This window comes from Spea bombifrons, chromosome 5 (assembly GCF_027358695.1).
Source record: "Spea bombifrons isolate aSpeBom1 chromosome 5, aSpeBom1.2.pri, whole genome shotgun sequence".
NCBI lineage: Eukaryota > Metazoa > Chordata > Amphibia > Anura > Pelobatidae > Spea > Spea bombifrons.
Window position 1 is genome coordinate 14,618,786 of NC_071091.1, and position 23,249 is coordinate 14,642,034.

The following is a 23,249-nucleotide window of genomic DNA, read 5'->3' on the forward strand; positions in this document are numbered from 1 at the left end:
AAATGATCCCGGTACAATGTTCCAAGAAATAGTCTTTCTGTCATGACAACAAAAGTAATGGCCTAATCAACAGGAATATTGCATTAGTTGCTATGGTGATAAGACCGCTTTCCAAACATTGCACTGGCAACGCGTTTTATAAATAATTCCCTTTGTATCGGACTATACTCGGCCAAAATCAATTTACTGTCAGAACCATAAAAATAACCCTACACAGGAAGCATTGGATTTATCTCCGAGTTGATCTACAAAGCTTCATACAGAACAGTCAGTTGCAAAATAAACGGATTTTCATTGATTTTATGTCTGTTCTGGAAGAAGCGGTACTATTTGTAGATTATTGTTCACTAGCCGCAAGATCTCTGACAGGGAAATTGCGTACGCGTAATGTAACAACACCGTTATAATCCTTTAATATGTAAAAGGACAATGTTTGAACGGGTAGGTGAATTTCTGGGGCTTTTCCATTATCCTCATAAGTATTTAAGGGCTAAAATTTACCAAACGCCAGAAAGGGATGTGTTTATTACCGATGGCTGAATTCTCCTTGGTGAGTTCTATTACCCCTCTGTATGAATAGGAGGTAATGGGTTTTTAGCCATTAGTCCACTACTTGGCTCATTCTGGTAGGGTCTCTGGTAAATATATTATACTTATTTAAAATACCATTTAATAGAATGCCAAGTCTTGGTCTCCTGTTTAAACAATCTGCATCATGCAAATTACACTAATTACAGTAATGTCTCTTATACATAGAGCAGAAATGCACATCAGAACCGTGCTGGACCCTTAAATCCAAGAAGTAAAACAAACAAAAAGACCCTTAATTTATCCAACACACTAAAAAAAAGGAAACCAAAAAGCTCTTGTAGGTTCTTAAAACATCAACATCCCGAAGACCAGCGGAAACACGGCCACTCCATTATCAGACTTCTACAGAAGAGACACGCGGCATCTTCTTCACGCTGCTCCGGTGCCGAGGCAGGGAAATGCTCTGCAATTTGTTAAATCGGCTCTCACATCTGAATCTTGTTAGCATAAAAAGGACACGTTGAAAATCAAGGTATTAAAATGGAAATGACATATTCCACCTATGGGATTAAGGCCTGGGAAAACATTAATGCGCCTACGCACGTATTTTATGCACAATGTATTATTTATAATGGCACAAAAGGTGTTACGTGCAGCTGGGTAAAACGAAATAGGCTTAGAAATAACTCACTTAAACTATAACTTAACCTCTCTCCGGCTTTTAAGAGCTTACAATGTAAATGGTTATAGGGCAGAACAGGAGGTGTCCCTTGGCACCCAGGCAACATGGAGGCTTCTGCAAAATAACAGCTTTTCTACCTGCTTGAGATTTTGAGCCAAGTTTTCATGGAAAACGGAACCAAGCTGGCATCTAAAGCTCTGGCCTAACTTGGAGAAAAGTTAATTCAGCTGCATGGAGATGCAGCATATGCCTGACATATTTTAGGAACCAAAAAGCTTAGCATCTAAGATACTTTCATTAGTCAATAAACCCTATAAGGCTGTCAAGGAACCTCAAAGCCCATTACAAATGACATGTAGAGAATTGTCCATGTAATAAATTACATACTGTTGAGGACCCCATGGTCAGTGCCCCAGAAAAAAAAAGGTCCTCCTGAGGTAAGAGGTGGATGATCCATAGAAGCACAGAGGCATTCTTTGCTTTACAAAGATGATGCCCACCCAAATGATCCGGTGAACATACACATTTTAACTAAAGCAACAGTAATTATGTGTATTATTATGCTTTCCATTTTTGTCAAATTTATCCTGTCACCCACGCGGTCACTGTTAGGAAAATGAAGGGGTAGAAGGACATTGTGAGGACAATATTCTGGCCTATGCCTAAAGCGGTAGCTTCAGGGCCGCTTTACCAGGAGCCATTTGCTCTCAACTAATCAAACTGAGTTTTATACCCGTCTGTGCAACTTCACTAAGAAGCAACATCATTTCCCATTATTCTTCAGGTAGAAGAACCACAGATGGAGGTCTGGGGGCAGATGGGAGAGCTGTGGTGGCTCAGGTGTGTAATATACACATCACTGTTTAGGAAGAGACAAAAATAAAGGGGGAATATAACTATTTCACTCTGGTAAAAGATATAAAGAAAAGGAGAACACAAAAAGGAGTGAAACAAAATGGAGGATATAAAACATTAATGGGTGAAAACAGGGGCACAACACAATCAGATTATAGAGAAAGCAGAGGGAGAAACACACGGGTGAAATAAAATAGATTTGCTTTTTTGTGTGATGGTTGGAAGAGTGCAGAATTGTCTAGCAAATTTGTGAATTTTGGCAGCTATTGCATGACATAAAACCTATGCAAAGTGCAGTCCCGAGTCATCATTAAACAGCATTCAACAACTGTACTGCAGGAGGTGACCCAGAGAATGGACTTCACAAACGAGTTCTGCAAAAACGGGATGCGGCAGGTACTGTTCTTTCCAATTTCTAAAATTATGGATCTAAATTACCCCCATTCAAATGACTGTTTACAATTCTCCGGATAGAAAATAAGTGTCCGCGATATGTTAAAACGCTGCTTCAAACAATAGTTAGAATGCGCTCTCCTAGCAAAGCCTGGCAGGCTCATTGTTCTGGGCACGCATAATTGCTCGAATATTTAATCCTCCAGTTTTCTTGACACGGTTCTGTAAATCCCAGATTTTCAATGTATAGCAATCCCAAAAGGAAAAAAAAGTGTTGACTTTATTGTGATTAAACATTGCAGAATTGAGTAGGTAGTAATTTGCTGTGCCGCTGGGACATTTTATCAAAAGAGAACTCGCTGGCATGCAGCTACACGTTGGTTCCTTTTATCAGAACAGCAGAACGGGGTATTTCTATTCATATGGTAATACAAACCTCCAGCTTGTTCTGTACAGGCTAAAAGTTTTAGAAGAAGAAGTAAAAAACACATTGACTACCAAGGGCCTTCCAAAACACAATAGTGAGCGTGCCAGAGGGCGAGTGTTCTGTCAATCAGTGAGTTAACGTACTTAATTCCGACCCAGAATAGTTGTGTATCGACTGACATTAACTAGAATACCACTGCTCTAGTACCTGAGGACATGCTATGGGACAGACGTGAATACAGGGTGGTAAGCCCAATGCCAATTTTTAGGCTTGGCTTCAGAGGTGGCAGAAAAAATAAATAATGGGGCGCCAACAGCACACACCCCTTGTACGACTTGTATAAAGTATATGAATGCCAAGCAGTGGAATATTAATAAGAATCAGAGAAACCCAATGAAAAGAAAAAAAAAAAAAAAAAAAATGACCTTGCAGAGAACTCTAGGTACTCCAGTTCTACCATCTGAACCCACATGGCTTCCGACACACCAGCACAACCCACTGTAAATATTCTGATACCTCTCTTACAATGTTAATTTCTGACAGTTGGTAATCAGAAAACCCTGTATTATTTCAGCAGCTAGCGTGACCCCCCCCCCCCGCCACCTATATTTTTGGTTAGATGGTATTCAATTACCCAAACATTTTTATAATTGTAATTGGAAACCAATTATAAATGCACCATCCCCAAGTCTGTTGTTCTCAAAGATAACACGTATAAAATAATTTCATGAGCTGCCCCTGCTTTGTGCGGACAGCGACACGGACAATTTCCTCTGCAGCTCTGCCGACCGTCCTACATTTTCTGGTAAGTACAGATTTCTTGTGGATCCCTTCAAGCACTTGAAGTCTGGGTATTAAGATGTGCTGTATATTTAGGGCCATTATTACTTAAAAGAGTTCTGATAACTGCAGGCCGAAAGCAAAACACTCTCAGAGTCCATTACCAAACACACACCAGCACTACTGTAGCTTGAAGTACTGAAGTTAGTCTGGAGACAAGTCTCTCTCGACGCGATGGGTTTGTTGATCATTGAGCCGTCATATTTCAGATAAACCCACAGATGAATTCAGCACCATAATGTGTTATCACTCAATGCAATCACCATGACAGCCAGGCCCATTACAGTTGTAACGGTTTTACCCTTCTAATTGTGGCCAATTTTTCACATTAAACAGTTTTAGAAAATATTGGGTTGTTTTCCATCTTAAAGCAGTTCTAGTTTTTAGATAACACCGGATTTTCAGACATTCACACGTGTCACTTTGTCTGCTATCTTAGCCCAATGTACTAGACGATTACACCAACTTCTCATTAAAAAAAAAAGCCGGACTTTATTAGCATTGCCATAAAGCATCATCTCACTGTGTGACCTTGGAAAGTCCCCAAAATATCAATTACCTGCCCGTAATAGCAACCACCACATCTGCAGATAAAGGAAACTTATTGTAACACAGTAACTGTTCTCAGTTTTTTCAATTCATCGGAAGGGAAAATATGCAGAAATTTAAAGACAGAAATTTCCACCCAAGTCACAATGGCAAAAAGATAAGAACTTCTATGTCTCAAAAAGTTTTCCTGGCAATGATAACTTTTATTTGTGGCGAAGGCGCCATTAACCGGTTTGTATAATCCACTGGAGGACAGATTAGGACTCCTAGAAGGGTCCATCTAGTGACATATATGACATATTAAACTTACTCATCCCACCGTTCATTGTGCGTTTGGTAGAGTAATGTTTCCAGGGCAACAGCTTTAACATCCAGAGCTCCTGGGGAAGGCCACTGATGGGTGAGGTGAGTGGTTAACTCCTGTCTTGATCTTAAGTCATTATTCTTTAGAACAGTCCTGTGAAAATACAGACAGTGAACGCCTTTATTTTGTACAAAAATAAAGGGTAATTAGTGAAGGTGGGGACAATGGAAACTCGGCTCTATGGTATGATGAGCATGAATAAAAGCAGCTTAATTAACCAAACCTCTCGCTTTTAATCAGGATTTCTGGAATAGGTCACGTCCACATAAACGTGTTTGTAACAGAAAATCTGCTTCCAGTGCGAGTCCCCAATGGCTGGCACTCATTTTAGTGAGGACCAGTTCTGTAAGGAATGGTTATAATTACTAGTCTTGTGCTTTCAGATTTCTACAAATTTAAATTTGTAGAAATCTTTGAGGAGGAGGAGGGATCCCCAACGAAACAACTAAAAACAAAGCACAGAGCTCCAATTTCCGTTTGAATTTCACACTCTCACCCACTCACGTAAACTTGTCTTCATTATTCCAGCTTCTGCAAAATGGTGGCACTTCTGGACACACCCTCTCCTCCTGATTGGAGGAACGGGGAGAGGGTGTACCCAAAGGATCCGCCCTTTTGTGGAAGTTCATCAGGAGGCCAGAATAATGAAGACTAAGATGATTCGCAGTCTCTCTTTCTCTGCGGAGCAAATTGCATTATTCTGGCCTCTCTGTTCACTTCTGCAAAAGGGAGGAGCCACAGGGAAAGCCTCTCCCCTGTTCCACCAATCAGCGGAGAAGGTAGGAAGACTTTAAGAGAAAGTGCAAGACAGCATGAGAGTGCGTGAGAGAGTGAATAAGTGCATGAGAGTGAATGAGTGTTGCCAAATGGAAACCGCTCTCCTAATTTTGTCTGAACTGAAAGGAACAAAATTTGTTGTCTGAAAGCGAATAGACCAAAAACTAAAGATTTGTCTGAATCATCTGTTACCTTGTGTTAATATTGTTAAAAATGTCCTACTAAATAGGCCTGATGGCTCTTATCTTATTTATATATTTATTACATATAAAAAGTGATTGTTGAAAAAAGTTTGAAAACCGGTCATATCACCATTGCAACTAATAGAACGGTCAACATTCTTTATACCTCATTGTATTTACGAAGGACTTTAATAGGCATTCTCTGTTCAGGAGGCTGCCTGGGTGACTGGAGCATCGCTTTAAATTAGCATAATATATTGTGAACTGTTCAGTTTTGTTACATTATGGTAACATTTAGTCATTTCCTACCATTTCAATTTCTATCCCTGCCCAGATGCCGGTCCATTCACACATGTACTAACTGTAAAAAGTTTAATATTATTTACTTACGTGGAACTGGGATAGAGCAAGAAGGTGACTCTTTAACCAGCATCATTTACACTTTTAAAGGCGTTTTTATAATAGCCCGCGGTTACAGGGACCATCTTTTCACATCTGACCTAGAGGCGCCTGCACTATTAACGTGCCTCTGAGCGTGAACATCACCCACCGAAAAATAATCATTATCTTATACAGACAGCTGCGGCGATGGAATAAATATGAATATGTTGATACAACGAGGAAGAAGGAACATTTGTGCAGCGGCCTTATATATGCAGACTATCGTTCGTCCAAGAAATAACACAGTCAAATCCAAAGCATCCAGATTAACCCCTTAAGGACAACGGGCATTCCTTAAACCCATTGAAAACAATGCATATTGAGCCCGTACATGTATGGGCTTTGTCATTAAGGGGTTAAGAATAAGTGTCAGAAATCGCATTAGGGTATCACATTTAGCAATATCTGGCACTAAGTCTCATACTACCTAGACTACCAGCTAGGTAAAAACTACCATAGCTTAAAAATGACAAATTCAAAATCATCTAAAATAATGATATTAAAAAAATCTCCAATTAGCTAAGGAAAGGTTTTTTTTTCTCTTTCTCAATACTAGGTTGATAAAACCTACATCCCTCTTTGGCATCTGTGTCCCAGGAATAACTGACCAACCTTATTATGCCTTAAGAAATATTGACCGAGCTATAACATTTGTTTTTTTTATATAAAGGGCCCAGGGCTCCATGTACCACCAGCTTTGCGTAAGCACTTTCTAATTCATGCAGCTATACGGAAGTTGACTTAAACGCTTGCCAACTATAACGCGCGAACACAACTGTTTTTTCCGTTGCCTGTTTGCGGTTAATGATCACGATCTTGTACACTAGTCTGCTAGACGCAGCCGGGATGCACTCATGATTTCTCACGGCTGCACCGCGGGACCGAACAGCTACTTCTGCAAGATCAAATCGCTGTCTAATTAATCCAGCGCGTTACTGCCAGTTTAATGATACCTGCTGCCTTGCGCTCGCACTGTTTACGTCCACAGAGCTGCAATTACTTGATAAATCATCTACACATTACTCCCTATATTAATAAAAAATATATATTTTATCCCAAAGGCACTTTTGTGACGTTAGTTGCTTTTCCTGTAATGTTATGAACACAGCGAGGAAGAGAAGCATAGCACGATAGAGAATATGTACTGTTGTACTTGTGCCATTAGACCGAGCCCATCATTAATGCACAGTTTTGATCTATACATAAAGCTTGACTTTTCACCTCCACCATATATACATTTTGAATCTCAGTTTTGTTTGAAAGCTTTTTAAAAAAATATAAAACAATATGCATATCATTTTAAAGCGCTTAAGGAAACTTGTACCCGGAGAACCTAGAATAGTCAACAGACCAAAACCTGGTTTTATCTCATTTTGTTCCAATAAATGTCCTTTATCTGCACACGCCTGGAGGCCGCCATTAATGTGTGATATTTTGGGGTTAAATTTCCAGCTCAAACTCCACACCGAGCAGATTCTTTATAGCAATGCTAAAGAAGTCTGTTCCTCCATAGACCTGCATTGGTCAGAATGTCTGACTAGGTGATTAAGACCGAGTCATTCTTTTACTTTCTGTAGGCAGTAGTTAGGATGTTTGGTGGATTGAGATAACGTAACTGAGCTTGAACTAGGACTGTATTAAATAACAAAGCAACACAATATATTTAAAAACATTTTTAACCTGATACTAGAACGAAAATAATGGCAGTTCCCCGTTAGATGCAAGACGATTGGTGTTTTTTTGTGTTTATACAGATATTAAAACGGACGTACAATTTGTCTGACCATAATTCCAAATTTCAACGAAATGAATTACCTCCTGATTCCAACATACGCAAAAAGGATAAACAAATGTATGACGCACAAACAGGATTCAACGAGACTCAATTTATCATTCAAATTACCCACTGGTAATAGCTTTACGATAAATCCGACTCCATTTATTTTTTCTTAATAAGTGCTGCCAATAACCAAAGGGATGTTAACTACAGAATTCCGCAAATGTTTGGCTAAGGAAGATAGAGCTGCTGTCATCAGCTGGGTTTTAGGTTGCTGCTCTATACTACAAAATAGAAAAAAAAGAAATCAGCAAATCTGGATATTAGAAAAAGTGTAATTGCACAGACCTAGCTGTCTCTATCATGCGTAGCGTGAAAAGCACAGCAGCGAGCTGCAGCTTCTATCAGCCTTCATCGGCTGAGGCCCTGAAAAAGTTTTAATATAGTATGTGTGCATGTATTATAATATATATTATATATACGTATGTACATACCGCCCAACTTTCTCTGCGAGCGAATCAGGACACCGGGGGAGGAGCTTGAGAGGTTTGCGCTACCGTGCATGTGAATCTTAATGCGCATGTGCACGATCATGTAGGATCTGAAACAGAAACAGCTGTGTAGGAGGAGCAATCAAACTCACTAACAAGGTGTGACTGCTGAAGACAGTTTTATTCCTCCAACACATCTGTTTGTGTTTCAGTTAATGATTGTGTTTTAACCTACATATTAAAGTAATGATAATTAGCACTTGTTTGCGGAGATTACAGCAATTAGCATCTCTCGGCTCATCAGAGGTCTGCTTTGCCCCAACTTTCCATCAGCGGCTGTACCGGCATCCAGCGACATGGAAGAAACAGGCGACAACCTGATTTCTTCTAATAATAATATTTATTCCTTTCAACATTCAGAGGTGAAGCAAGATCAAGCAGTAGTCTTGGAAACAAAAGATCTTTCCAATAAATTGCTTCTTACTCCTATAGGGAATAATTACGTAGGACTGCATTACTTTTTGGTTACAAACGCTAGACCTGAAACCTCCAAGCGGTTCACAGGCCTCTTACCCACTCACAGGTAATACTTACCACGATGCTGAGCTATACACGCTTCCATCGTACGCTTCTGAGCTATACACGCTTCCATCATTATCAATTTCTAGTATGTTGTCTACTACTGCAAACTACAGTGGGATATAACATGACAGAGCATTACAGCAGACGGGTGACATTAACATAAGATGAACGAGATGAAAAAACGATTGTCTTCAAATCGTTTTGCATACTGAAAGCATTTGATCTTGTGTTTTAGTGAGAGATGTGCATATAATGGACAGCACCTATGGTGCCCAGATCAAAATGTCTGTAGATTATTGTACTTAATATGATTGCACTTGAAGCACTTTCCTTTTTATTATTATACAGTAAAATGTAAAGCATTAGGTACATTAGGTTACATTTGTATAAAAATATACACGCATTGCATAGAAACCATTTGTGTGCTCTGGAGTTTTGTGTTATTTAGCTCCTCCCTCAGCTGCTTCTACTACAACTAGGGAGCATACTTCAGTATGCTTCCTGCACGCTCTGTATAGTGCCCATTCTACCTGCAGCCAATCACATGCATGCTATAAGCACAGGCTGTATCTGTACAGCCTATACTGTAAATGTATCTTTGGGGGAGGACTTCAATGAGACACAAGCCTCATTCCATATATTGCTCCTCAGTCTTACACATTCACATCTTCTTGCTCTTGTACCAATTTTCTTTATTTTTAAGGCTCTTATTTTCATTTATCATTTAAAGGCATTTACTGCCTACCACAAATTCCTTCCTGGTACATTACGTAGAGAGACCTACACCTCATGTTGGTGGTACTTCCAAAATTATTCACATAATGGTAAACATCACAGAAGTGAAAATGTCAAACAGCTCATAAAATTACATTTGGTAGAAAATGGCCCTCGGCAAAATCTATTCCACATTATATTGTCCTAAAAAATAGAAAAAAAATGAAACAACGTTCCATTTTCTTATCCGATTCTTTAAATGTACTTCTATTTGTAATTTCTGTTTCGTTCAGTTCTTGGCTATTTCTAGAGAATGAAAAGGTATTATTCTGTGTTGTTTTCATGGTTGTACAAAATGAAAATAGCCATAAACACAAAAGATACTTGAAGCATTAGAACACATTATTAGCATTTAAAGTATTTTTCAAGTATGCTTTTCTTTGCATTTGGCAGCTGCGTCTCAATTTTTATTGTTCAGAATAGATTATGGGGCAATGAAGACTGACCCAGAGAATTGTAATTTAACAGTCTTTCCTATATTAGCAAATCAATGAGAAGCATCAGGGAAGGTACTCACCACAAAATGGTTTATTCACTAAAAGGAGAGTTGGAGGGCAGTTTGTGCCAGGAGAGTGGAGAAATCTCCCATATTTATCTATACATTAAAACAGAACCAGCCCACAGCGTATAGTGAAGTCAAGAAGCTGAAAAAACACTGTTGTCATCTCTCCATTTAGTGAATAAGCCCCATAGGTTCATTCATCTACCTTGTCACCATTTCTGGCCATACCAAAAGCAAGATGCATACGATGTCCGATATAGGTAAAAATGTCGATATTAAGATAGATTGAAATCGAGGTGCTGCAGGTCTGTCGTGGTGGTTTTTCTTTGTAATTAGTTATTGATTAATCTGGAAGCTGAAATCAATAACAGAAGCTATCAAGCTCTTCAATGCCTACTGCGCCATTCTTTGCTTTCTTGACAAAGGATACAATATATTGAGTTTGCTGGGATAATGTATATAATTTATACAAAACTGGACTGGCTCAAATATTTTAATTAAAAAAATATATATCCGTTTTATTATTTTTATAATGCGCATTATACACACCTCCATCCAGCGACTGCAAGAGTTCCAAGATTTTTAATGTGACCCCCAGTATATTTAATGGCAGCATTTTCCTGCCACGGATTGCTAAAAGTGACCACGGATGGTTAGTGCACTACAGCACAGAAGCTGCAGCTTCTGCGAGATTAAGTGATGTATTTTTATCAGTAAATTATGGTATTTAATTTTTACTAGCACTTTCTAAACACGGCAAAAATGAACAATGCTAAGCACCACAATACTTTTAGGCACATCTTGTCTTCTGGTTATTATAATGAACTGTAACCAATCTAATAGTACATACAACAAGTAATCAACGTTACTCCAACAGGATCAACTCCGCACACTTTAACCTATTTCTGCAGGGACTGCAGCGTCCAACTCGGTATTAAATTACACTAAACAACATATACTGCTGGGTGGACCTCATAGCACTCATTACTACAGCCAAAAGGTACAGCATTATACGCCAAGCAGAGATCCGGCTTCATATCAGTCTGAAATCTAGGAAATAAAGTAGTATTTTTCAGTAATAAGTTTTTGCAAATACACTACAATAAAGTCCTACATGTACGTATTTTTTCGGTAAATAACCCCAAGTCATACATCAGCGTTATTAAACCTGGCACCTACGCGATATTATTTTATGATTCTGACATCTTCCATTAAATTGAGCCACAATCACAGCAGTGGGAGAGAATCGCAGACTGGATACAATAGTATAAGAACTGAAAAGTCAGATGAATTCACCAAAAATGACTACATTACTTTCTAAATTATCTTCCATAGTAAGAAGGTATCATACACAAAAGTATAACGGGCCACAATTGTGTGTGTATATTATATATATATGTATATATTTATTGGGGGGGGGCATGAGGGCTCCTTTATACAGAACGCCATTCTATGAAGCTTGATCTCTGTCTTTAATCAATGACCCTCATTGCATTTACAAAACCTCAGGAAAACTTCAACGGGGAGATCCATATAGAGGGACAATCAGATATGCGTCAATATACTGAAAATGATTGACAATATGATGAAATGTTTTCCAGTATAAAATACATTCTTCGTGGGAATGATTAAAAATAAGCTTAATAAGGCATGTATTCTAAACTTCAGAGGCAACATTGCGGAGAGTTTCCCTGGTGAATATATAATTAATTCTCTGATTAATGTGGATTAAATAAACTGGGCCACATTCCAAAGGATGCAGTAAGTGCTGCCAAATACCAACCAAAAAGTATTAGAAAACTGCTTAATGATGTATTTTTGTACTTTGAATTCGCAGAGCTGATGAGTTACTAAATACATCCACATTGCCAGCAGTTTGGGTAATGAATTTGAGCAACTCAAGGGGTCACCAGCAAGGTTAGAATGGCGTGAAAATTATGCACAAATAACCCCAAAAGACAACAAAATTAAGAAAAACTACAACCTGTACTTTGCACTAAAGTAAACCCATGTGCACCAATATACTTTTATTTACTTTTTTTACCTTGTCTGCAGAAGAGCGAGTCATATAGTTTAAAGACTATTTATCTTATATAAAGACAGTTATTTATACATTTGCTAGAAAAAAAAAATACACACACCGCGATCCGCACTTATATATAAAGAAATACAGGTGAAATAAACAGTATCCCCCACCCAAAAGAAAAGGTAGGCGTTTATTCACGGATGTGGGAGCTGGCTGGAGAGTTCCATCTCACAGACATCACTTTACATTATGAAGGACCAGCTTCTACTCCAAGAATAGATTGGATGGTCCTGGATAAATCATATTAAAATCAGTGAGACTGTCCCTTAGTGTACAGATGTAGTTTGCCTTTATAATGGATATAACTCCCACCAACATATAGTAGCAATTTTATAATTTAGAATAAGATTCCATAAAATGTTCGTCACTGATTTCTAAAATCCTGCTATCTCACAAAATGAAAAATGTTAATTTCACAAGTCGTGGTAACCCATCAAGCACGGAGGTGCGTCAAGTTTGGTTAATTCTATTTTATACATAAACAGATTTTCTGCTATTCCCATAACGCACATATCATGTACTCATGAATCCTATCCTATTTAAGGGCGATATTTAAGAGGTCACACGTTAAATGACTCTGCCCTGTGGGTATCAGTGTCCTAAAACAATGTAGAACAAATAATTCTGGATATGTGCAAGTCCGGTTGAACCCCTGGGATAGCAATAACGCCTTTCTTTTATTAGGTTTTAATTCATTTAAATCTCACAATATTAACACCACAGCCATTCAGGTAATCGTCTTCCACTAAATTAGATTAAAGGCTATCATTTCTGATTGTCATTACCTATAACGTAGAACAAAGCAGCGATTCTTTGTCCTTTTATGTAGAATACATTAGCTTTTTCATAAATGTCTTTGGTTCAGTCAGTTCAGTATCCTGGTTTCTCACTCTGAGGAATGTTTAATCGTAGAATGAATTCTTAATGTCACGAGATTTTACTTTTATATATAAATCTTGAAGGCCAGCCGTCACTCAGGATAGCGTTTATCATGGACTGACAATACCGCTATCTAAGAGCCAACACTGAATAAGTGTCTTCAATGGTTTCCCTATTCACCTATTCAGAGAAACATATGATCTATTGTCCTAATACCAGCAACTTGCATTCTGAAAGAAACCCCATCGTCACGATTTTCGTGACTTTTCCACATCACCCTCTCTACCATTAAATCATCCTTTACCCAAGCAGTCGTCCACCTTTCATCTCATCCTCCTTCAGACTCCTTGTAGATCGTAAGCATCCGAGAAGCATCTTCTCTTTCTCTTAATACATTAATGGTTTTTTATCTGTTTTGTATATTATCAATATTAAAGTTTAAGTTATAAAAAACATGTTCACACTTACGTATAAAGCACCAATAGAGATCCAGTATAGACTAAAAAAAAAAGGTTGGGAAGGAGTGTACTTAGGGTTGAGATTGCTATTCTGACTGAAAACCAAGGACAACAATGGAGGAACTGCCCTTCATGGGCCATTCACGATGAGAAAATGGCACCGAATGCAGCCATCTCTCCCGCTCTTATCTTCCATCTATTCTTTTTTTTAAAAAGATTTTCATTCACTAACTTAGAGAGCAATTATTCTGTATTCTGTTCTCCTCCACTTACCGGACCAAATGATCTGAAAGCTGATGAATAATAAGAATACGTTCAATAACAGAACTCGGAACGCACGCAATAAGCACTACATTTTAATTAGCTGCGACCAACAGCTCTCATAGAAATGAAGCTAAGCTGCTCCGGTTACAATTCCAGTCAGAGAACACCATCCCTGATTAATTTCCAGGAGGAGATTGTTGAGTCTATGAAGCTAATTGGAGATGTGATAATTTACCATTTAAGTACATTTGTGTTAATCTCATTACTGTCAGTCCTACTCACAGCTGATCCTGAAGTTCAACAATGATGTATTCCAGTTGTTCTTTCTCCAGCTTGTGATTAAGCTCAGTATCTTCAATCCGTTTAAGAACCAGCTTATTTTGTGACACTGAATCCAAAAGCTGAGCTTCCCGCAAACGGACCAGCTCCTCAAGATATCCCTGTAACACAATGATTTACTTATTTTCAGTTACAAATAATGGTTGTCTAGATGGTTAGCTCATTTGAGCAGGACCCTCCTCACCTTCTATAAGTCCAAATGTTTTGGTTATGCACTACTTGTCATGTCCTAATTACCCATTGTACAGCACTACAGAGTATGATGGCGCTATATAAACCAACAAATAATCATGGTTTTCAGAGAGTGTTAATCCCAAAGATTAAAACCCAGTGACAGATCAGGTTTAATGAGCACAGTTAATATACCTTTTGCTCCAGTGCCAAGCGGTATTTCTGCTCCACTCTCTTGCATTTGTTATACCAGCTGTTCTCGTCCATGATGAAAGGTGGGCCAATATTTTCTGGGCTGCTACTCTCGCTGCCACTGCTCCCCAAGGTCCGGAGTTCCTCCTCATCACTACTGATGCTGTCAGAGCTATAAAAGCGAGAAACACTTGTCTGCCGACATCTGAACACACGTCTGAACTCCAATTACAAAGTTACATTACAGGGAAGGTTATAATCATTCACTTGATGGCAAACACGTACTTATGGGGCCATTATCCTGCTGGCATCACTACGATGGTTTATGGCTTTAATAAACCTATGGGTTTCCTCAGCGCTAGTACTTTTATAATCTGTCCTGCTCGGTCATATCTCATGCAGAGGAAAATATTTTCAGCCTTTTTATTTTCACATTTTACTATGACGTGCATTTCGTACCTACACATTTTCATATAATCACCAACTTGAACAGGAATTCCTGGAATAGTTTCAGAGTTAAAAAATTGGTGCTATTTTCTACTTGTTTATGCCTCAGTATTTTCCATATCACAGCGGGGAAAGGTATGGGGTAAGGACGATACAATTTGTTTCCCACCAAAATACTGTATATCAGACTAGCAGCTCTGTCATTTACAGCTGGCTACTTCACACAATCAAAGCGTATTTTTAATACCGAGAATTAATCTATAAATTCCTAATTAATAGATTAAAAACACTGATGGATCCTGATTTCTATGAAGTACCCCACTCTAACTCTCAAGAGGCAGAAGAGTCTTTTTGGCCTTTTCACCAGTTGATTAAGATTGTGTATTGATGCAGAAGACAGTTATAGTATGAAAACAATGTGGACAGAAAATACTGCAACCACTGAGATCTCCCATTAGAAGACATACATACCTTTGTGTGAATTTCAGATAAGGCGTGTAGTCTATGACAGCTGGGAAGGTGCCATCCAGACCTTCTCCCTTAAGGCAGAAGCTGATGAAGAACATGTCCACAATTTTTAAGATTAATATCCAGCTTGAAGACCCCCGTTACCAATGTGTAATTCACCTCCCATATAGAAACATTCATTACTATGTGAATACTATCACTGATGGGTCATAGCAATACAATAGCTGGACCAGAAAGAAATGGGAAGAACCAGTTCATGAAACGTGGACAATATTTCTTAGAGGATGATATAATAACAGGAATAATTACTTTTTACATTGTATATACATCACGTTAACTGAACAGGCAACAAGACTGTTCTAAGTTGCACATGTCTATATAGTAGCCTCCAGTATGTAATATCTAACAGCATAATGTTTAAGGGTCCACATTGGTAGATTTTATCACAATGAACACCATGATAAGTGTGGTGTTGTTGCAACTAATTTATTTTGAAACACTAAAACCATTAACACGCTCATAATTTTGTTCTTCATAACAGAGCAGATTTATTGGATGCCGGCTCGCTGGCAGCATTTATTAACGAAAGGATTTGCTGGATCGTGATTTCTCGTGGCTTTGTCCTTAGAGCATTAGTGTTATTTCAGCTCTAAGTAAATCCTTTCACTAATATAAAGACGGCTTTCCAGGGGGTCTCTGTACGGTAAGTAAGAGGCATGAGTGCCAAGCAGTTTAAATACCTGAAGTCAATCGCATTGAGTCCCAGAAGCATACCAGCCAGCATGTTGGCTTCTTCACCCAAGACAATAGCCCCATCATCGTAAAACCTCCTGCAGGGATGGAAACAGCCGTCAGCTTTGCGAATAAATGTCAATAACACACCAGATCTACAACACATTATGATGACATAACCTCAAGCATAATCTCCAACTGTGCATTGCATTGATTTTTTTAAATATATCTTGATGTTCTCCATGAGAAAAAGTTCTATGTTCCGCAGGAACTGCAGATTGTAACGTGTTTGAAAATATTGGTAGATTACTTTATATTGATATGTTCCTTTGGAAATAAGATCTACCCTGCGCCTGTACTTTTTATTTCGCTTTTAGCTTTGAACTGATACACAAAAGGCTGTTTATTTTCTAGTTAGATTTTTCAGAGTTGATGGATTTTTTTTTCTTTGACCAAAAGTACAAAAATCAGCAAAACCTTGTCGTTTTAAAGTCTCTCAGTGCAGCGGTTATATATTCAGACAGACGTTTTTCCATCAGTGCAACTCTGATCCATGCTCTGCCCTACGAGAAACAGAGAGTACACGGTAAGAATCGAGTAAAAATTACCGGAAGAATGTTTATTTCTTACTGGAAAGCGCACTAAAAATATAATTGCAAAAGCAAATAAAAAGGGGAATTATACCCAGAAACAAAAATAAAGGGTTATCCATCTTTTCTCAAAAAAAAACAAAAAAACAAAACAAAAAAAACATTGCATCTATAGAAACAGTTTCTGACCAAACACATTTCTTTCCAGCAAAAATAAAATAAGAATTTATATTCCCCCCCCGAGCACCCATTATTCATAAAAACCTTCACTGTCTCTGCCAGGCCACCATGCTGGACCGTATTTATAAAGGACAACTCTAAAGCAAACTACAAGCTAAGATACAAACATTTCACTGGTGCCCATAATGAGCACAATACAATGATGAATTTATACGGGAGGGGTGTTGTATGCTAGACATGATCCAGGGCAGCAGCTAAGACCTGCCCACACCATGTTTCTTTGCCAGTCTTCTTTGTGCTGCCATTCAAATTTAGTCAAAGAGCTATTATGGAGATCAGCAGAAAAATCACGGTCTAACTGGGCTGGTTTCATAGAAGACCTCAGATCTCTCCAACTGAGACCTTAAGAGCTGTAGGAAGGCCAATAACCCATTAGGGAGTTCTCTCCCTAGTACAGTGGCTCAGAGGCGACCGTCTCCCAGACCTGCTGCCCCATGCCTAGACCTGAAAATGCTGTATCTTGAATTTTGCGCCAGAGTTGCTCTATATTCATAAGGTCCAATGTGTCTGAATATTGTGAGATTAACTAAAGATTTGCACACCGCCTGGCAGCTATTTTCCTACAACTGCCGTAAAGCCAAAATACACGTAGCATAATCACAGCCATTTTAACAACTTAATTTACAAACCCATAATAAACAAAGTGCTAATACCAACTTGTTTACCTTGGCTCTCGAAGAGCTGACATTCTCCATGTTTTCAATACTGCAGATACAACTATGAGGCATCTTGGAGCAGGCAACCCGTATGTAATCCCAAAAGCTACGAGGGCTTTCATAACCAAACCAAGTGATCTGTCCTGCAGAGAAATCGGGTAAATACAATTACACGGATAGGCTGTGCACAACAACTACCAAAGAACCTTGGTCACCAAAATTAGAGGGTATCTACTCTCCAGAGCCAGATGTCCACAGCCCAAAAAGGCTCTCCTTTTTACCAGCTTTCTCAAGGATTTTACCGGGGATAAAAAAACAACCACAAAAATAAGGACACAACAAAGAAAGAAAATGGAACAAGATACATGCTTCTTTCTTTTCCTCTCAATAGGTCACAAAGTCATTTAAAATCTTGTAAAGCCCCGCCCTGGACACTCCCATAACCCCACCCCCTTTCAAAATGATGCTTATAACATTTGAACTTGAAAGCTAATCTTAAAATACCATCAAACCTACACGGGTCTAATATCCAAACTGTGGACCAAAAGCCAGGCTAAAAGGTCTTATGTTTTCCAAGTCTTCTTTAATACATTTAATATCTCTAATGCATTTCATTCTATATTGAGTTACTTTTGCAGAGTATTTGAAAACGCTAACGAATAACAATATTGAACATGACATGTTAGATTGAGGCTTTTTTGTAATGATTAATATGGAAACAAAATACTTTGTCTGATTTACATGACCCAGTGTCCGTGGTAAGGTCTGTGAAGGTCAACAGAACATCACTAAATTGTCCACCACAGACCACAGTAAATGTCCACCATGAGCAATGTCGGTGCCTATACCTGAATGTAAACGAAACGTTAACAAGACAAAATAAAGATGAAGGACAAGCCTCGGTAATCCCTGGTACCTTCAGTCTTGCACGTACAGAGGAGAGTGTGTCTTTTGGAACAAAATATTAGGGAAAAATACTTTAAAAGGAAGCAGCATTGTCTGAATCCAATGCTTTGATGGCAACCGTATCTGTCTTATGGTCACGATCATACCTGGGAACTCTCCGGGTTTGACCTGGAGATTTCCCGGTGAGCTCTGCTCCTCCGGTTCAAGACCTGAACCCTCTGGGTCACGGGGTCTTGACACGCCCCACTCCCCGCCCATTTTTCCATTAAATGGGGGTGTTTCCTGCTGCCGTCGGTGGGTGGTCCCGCTGACGTCAGTGAGTAGTCCTGGCCGCGTTGTGCAAGGGAAGGCTCCGGGTATCCGGAGCCAAGAAGTTCCCAGATGTGGTCATGATGCTGTCAAGAGTTATACTGCTTGGGGCTTTAAAACTGTTTTTATTAAGTAATTATTTTAAGTACTATTAATATATAAATAAATATTTCATAACTTATATTTTCTTTTGAGATGTTACTCCTGAGCGCCTTAAATATTAACCCTTCAGTTATAAACTGCATTTGAAAATATCTCCCCCAAAAGTTTCACAACCACCACCCACCTAATTTATCACTAAAATATCATCTAAATTAGTAAAAAAAAAAAAAAATCCAACAGCTGCAGCTCATTCAATTCAACACTGGTGCAATTTAATTAATATGTTGTCCAATTTGTAATTAATAAGCTCCCCAGTGCGGTTTGGCATTAAGTGTGTTTGCCAAGTACTTGTATCATTCAGAAGGATAAGCTTATTTTATTCAGACTGTGATAAAGATGGAAAAACAGAGGAGATGCAAAATGATTCATGGAAACAATTTTGAAAGGTCGCAAAGATTTTAAACATAAAGACTCTTAATTACATCCATTTACTCGCCATGAAGATAAAATAAGTGCCTGTATGTTGGAATTAGCATGAGAAGGCAATCATTATTTGAGAATGCGTAATATAGAAGACATGCTGATTGTAAGCAATTTATCATCACAAAATTGCGAGATCACAGATTAAAGGGACATTACAGCCACCGTTACCCTTTTGCAAATGCATAGATGGATTTTGCAGAATGCCCCAAATGCATTGGCCCTTTTCCCCAGCTAAATGCCATGCATGAGATATGTTCTGCCATGTGTGTTCAGATCCACATGCACATGTGCAGCAAGTGTTTATGTTCATTTCAATAGGAGCGCTGTCTGGTCACTGATTGGTTGCTTCAAGCAGCAAAGAGAGCTGTAAAACACTTCTTTACCCGTGAATCTGCCTGCAACATTCTGCACTTTTGGAGTACTTCTGCAAAAGGGCGGAGCCTCGGCACACACCACATGGACAGCCTCTCCTACATTCCTCCAATCTGGGGAGAGTGTGTGTGCAGAGACTCCGCCCTTTTGCAGCAGCGCTGTTGAGAAGCCTGGGCAGAATAAAAGAATACATAAGACACAAGAACAAGAAGGCAAGGAGCAAAGCTGCGGAAAAGTAGTAGGGCACATGGAAGTGGTCGGTGGCAAACGTAGGGAGACATTGAGAGATAGTGTGAGTGAGCGTGAGTGAGTGTGCGTGAAAACAACCAACGGATGAAAATGAAAATTCAGAGCTCTCTGCTTTGTTTTCAGTTGTTTTTAAGGGGGGCCCTTCTCATTTCTGGACATTTGTGCAAATTAACAAAACTGGAAAATGTCTACTGGTACCATAAGGTGCAGTTTACTGTATAATAAAAGTATGCCTACCAGTTACGCAACACTCGACTTGTGCATTGAATTTCGGAAAGATCTACTTTCCTAAGTCGGGGGCTTTCTATACATATAAAAGATCTCAGAGTACTTTAATATGCATTCTGTCCCTTTTACATAACGCAGTATGATGTATTATTAATGGTTTTTAAACTGTGATTTCTGGATATCTGCATTATAGAGAAGATGGGCCTGGGTGGGCACCATACCCCTCCCCCAAAGGTTACTATTAATTCATCAAAAACTATCCCACTGCATTCATGAAGTTTGAAGAGAACTCGTTTATATTCTTGCTTAATTAGAGGCGTTCCATAACGAGCGGTTCCACAAAGATTAATTTTCTAATCTTCTCCAGGCTCTTCCGACAGAATATATATAAAAAATATTTTTACATTTGTTTAAATGGCAGGAAAACACTTCAAACCGACATGCTTCGTACAAAACAAGCTAAAGATAAAATACTATTTGAATATAGTTTTACAGTTTCTGACAGCTATGTTACACTCTATCAGCCAAAGGGATTACAAAACATTTGAATACAATTAGAAAAATAAACAGTTGTCAAAGTTACAAAATAATATTAGAATATAAGGATCTTGACGTTCTATTTCTGCATTCTGTCAATTTATTAACAAATCTGAGAGCACAGAGAAAGAGTTTACCTTGAAATCTCCTATTGCACAAAGCCGATATCTATTTACTTTATCAAATTCTGATCATTGAGTTGCTAAAAGATCTGAGGAGTTGACCCCACATTGTCCTAAAAGGAGATCTTTTGACCTGTAGAACTTGGTGGAGATGTGTGTTGGATTTGTAAGATACAAAAGGAACATTTGGTGAATTTTCTGGACGAGGACATACTTGTTACAGAGCTGCGGAATATGGTGACGCTACATAAATCAATAAAAATAATAGTGAAAGAACACCATGAAAAGGCACAACAGTTGTAGAATGAATAACATTCTACAAATAAGTATCCCTTTAGGAGGGATGGTTACACATGGGAAGACTAGATGGGCCGAATGGTTCTTATCTACCATAATATTCTATGTTTCTGTGTTACTGATGTAAAGACTCAGATCTTCACCATTCATTGGTCTTGTCTTAGATTCAGGATAGAGATATACCTATCCCATGCATGTTTACATTCCCTCACTATTTTAGTCTCTACCATTTATTCTGGAAGGCCATTACATTTCTCTACCACCCTCTCTACTTAAGTAAGAGAAGTGTGAGATCAAAATCCTGGTGCGTAGTGGTGCTGTTGTATTTTATTTAATTAAATGTATCAGGGTTCTTATTCTGTTAAAGTTATTGATCTTTTGGACAGAGGGGGTAATGGTGCAGCCTACATGAATCTGTTTAAAATATGTTGTTTGACATGCACCCGATCTGTGTTTTACAGTTGTCCCTACAATGGTCCAAGCAGCCCAAAACAACTTAAAACGAAGCAGGTCCAAAAAGAAATTGTATTTCTGAGTTGAATATAAGCCAAGCTGCACTTCCACAAAGCACACCCTGGAAAAGTATTCCATCAATAATCTAAGAGCCAGTGGTTGGCCCATAATGTACAATAAATGGCTTCTGGGATCCTACTTAATATTCTATGTAATGTAAATTAGATCCAATGTAAGAAACCTTTACTTGACTGAGAGGGTGGTAGATAAATAGAACAGCCTCCCATCAGAAGTGGTAGAAGTCAAGTCTTTTCTGTCGTAATGGCACAAAAAGGCCACAAATCAAGTGCCATCTTATAGGAAAGACTGTTTACATTTTCTTTTGTAACTAACACAAGTTCAATTCCCTCTGCTGTTTTTCTTTTCAATGTTATTTTGACCTGTTCTGCTTCGGTCCACCGCTTTGCCTTTTTCATCCTGCTATTCTGACAAGGGAGGTTTCTACTCTACCAACCTTGGAGTACATTTGTTTGATAGAATAAACACATTCTGCAGTTTGACGTACTGGAGTCAAGATTACGGTCAGAAAACCTGCAGTAAATAAAGTTGCAACACACACACACACACACGCTCACACACTCACAGCCTCCAACAAAACAACAGAATTTGAAAGAACAAGCCTTAGTTTTCCAAAGCCCTGAATCTTTTGAGAGTGTTTTAACTACACGCATAAGACACATAATAGTAAAAAGCGCAGAATTCTTGTCGAAGGAACTTAAACTTTACATGTACATGCTAATTTTGCCCACTGACAAAGACATGATCAGTCTATATATTGCAATATAGCAGTAGTTTAACACACACTGAACAAACTGACCAAATTATTGAAATCACTTCTAATGTAACGTCTATTGAGAAATTTCTCAGTCGATAAACACTCTCACACGTCTCCGCTTCTCTTTAGAACGCGCCGATTACATCATTCTGCCTTCTGTTTTTGCTAATACAATCAGCCACCGTTAACCCACACAGAAACTATAAGTCTGTTAAAATCGGGCAATATACTATATGTGTACACTATACGCACAGGCAAACAATTTCAGAAATATAAATAAAGATGCCAAAAAAGGACCCAAGCAAAATTTAGATGTTTTGGGTTCACACTTTAACCCTGTGCTTTCCAATTTCACATACACACTATATACATACCCCCCTGGTCCTGTTAATTTGTTGTTGTTAATATAGTTTTATACATAGTTATTAATGTATTATTGGAGTCCCATTTGCAATCGTGCCCCTCGCCGCTATAGCCCTCCTCCACACCCCTGTGAGCCCCCCCGGTTTGGACACCTATATATATCTCCACCAACATTTCAGGTGTCCAAACCGGACTCCTATGTTGGGTTATAGGAGTAGAGGTGTGGGGGGGGACTTCACCAGAAACTCTCCCCAACCAGCCTATGATCTCCACTGGTCGCAACCAACCAGAAAGGTGCCTACTA

General features: G+C 38.7%; 1 protein-coding gene across 2 annotated transcripts in view; it reads right to left on the minus strand.

Moving 5' to 3' along the window:
- Positions 1-23,249, minus strand: part of RUNDC3B (RUN domain containing 3B) — a 49,909-nt gene that overhangs the window by 3,185 nt on the left and 23,475 nt on the right. Inside the window, exons 3-9 of one of the 2 annotated variants that reach the window (XM_053466506.1) lie at positions 17,699-17,832; positions 16,681-16,766; positions 16,212-16,301; positions 15,475-15,555; positions 14,560-14,728; positions 14,137-14,294; positions 4,588-4,734 (exon numbers count right to left, since the gene is read on the minus strand). In XM_053466506.1, coding sequence (XP_053322481.1) covers positions 4,588-4,734; positions 14,137-14,294; positions 14,560-14,728; positions 15,475-15,555; positions 16,212-16,301; positions 16,681-16,766; positions 17,699-17,832 — 865 coding nt within the window. The remainder of the gene's footprint in view (positions 1-4,587; positions 4,735-14,136; positions 14,295-14,559; positions 14,729-15,474; positions 15,556-16,211; positions 16,302-16,680; positions 16,767-17,698; positions 17,833-23,249) is intronic. The other variant, XM_053466507.1, reaches the window with a different exon arrangement.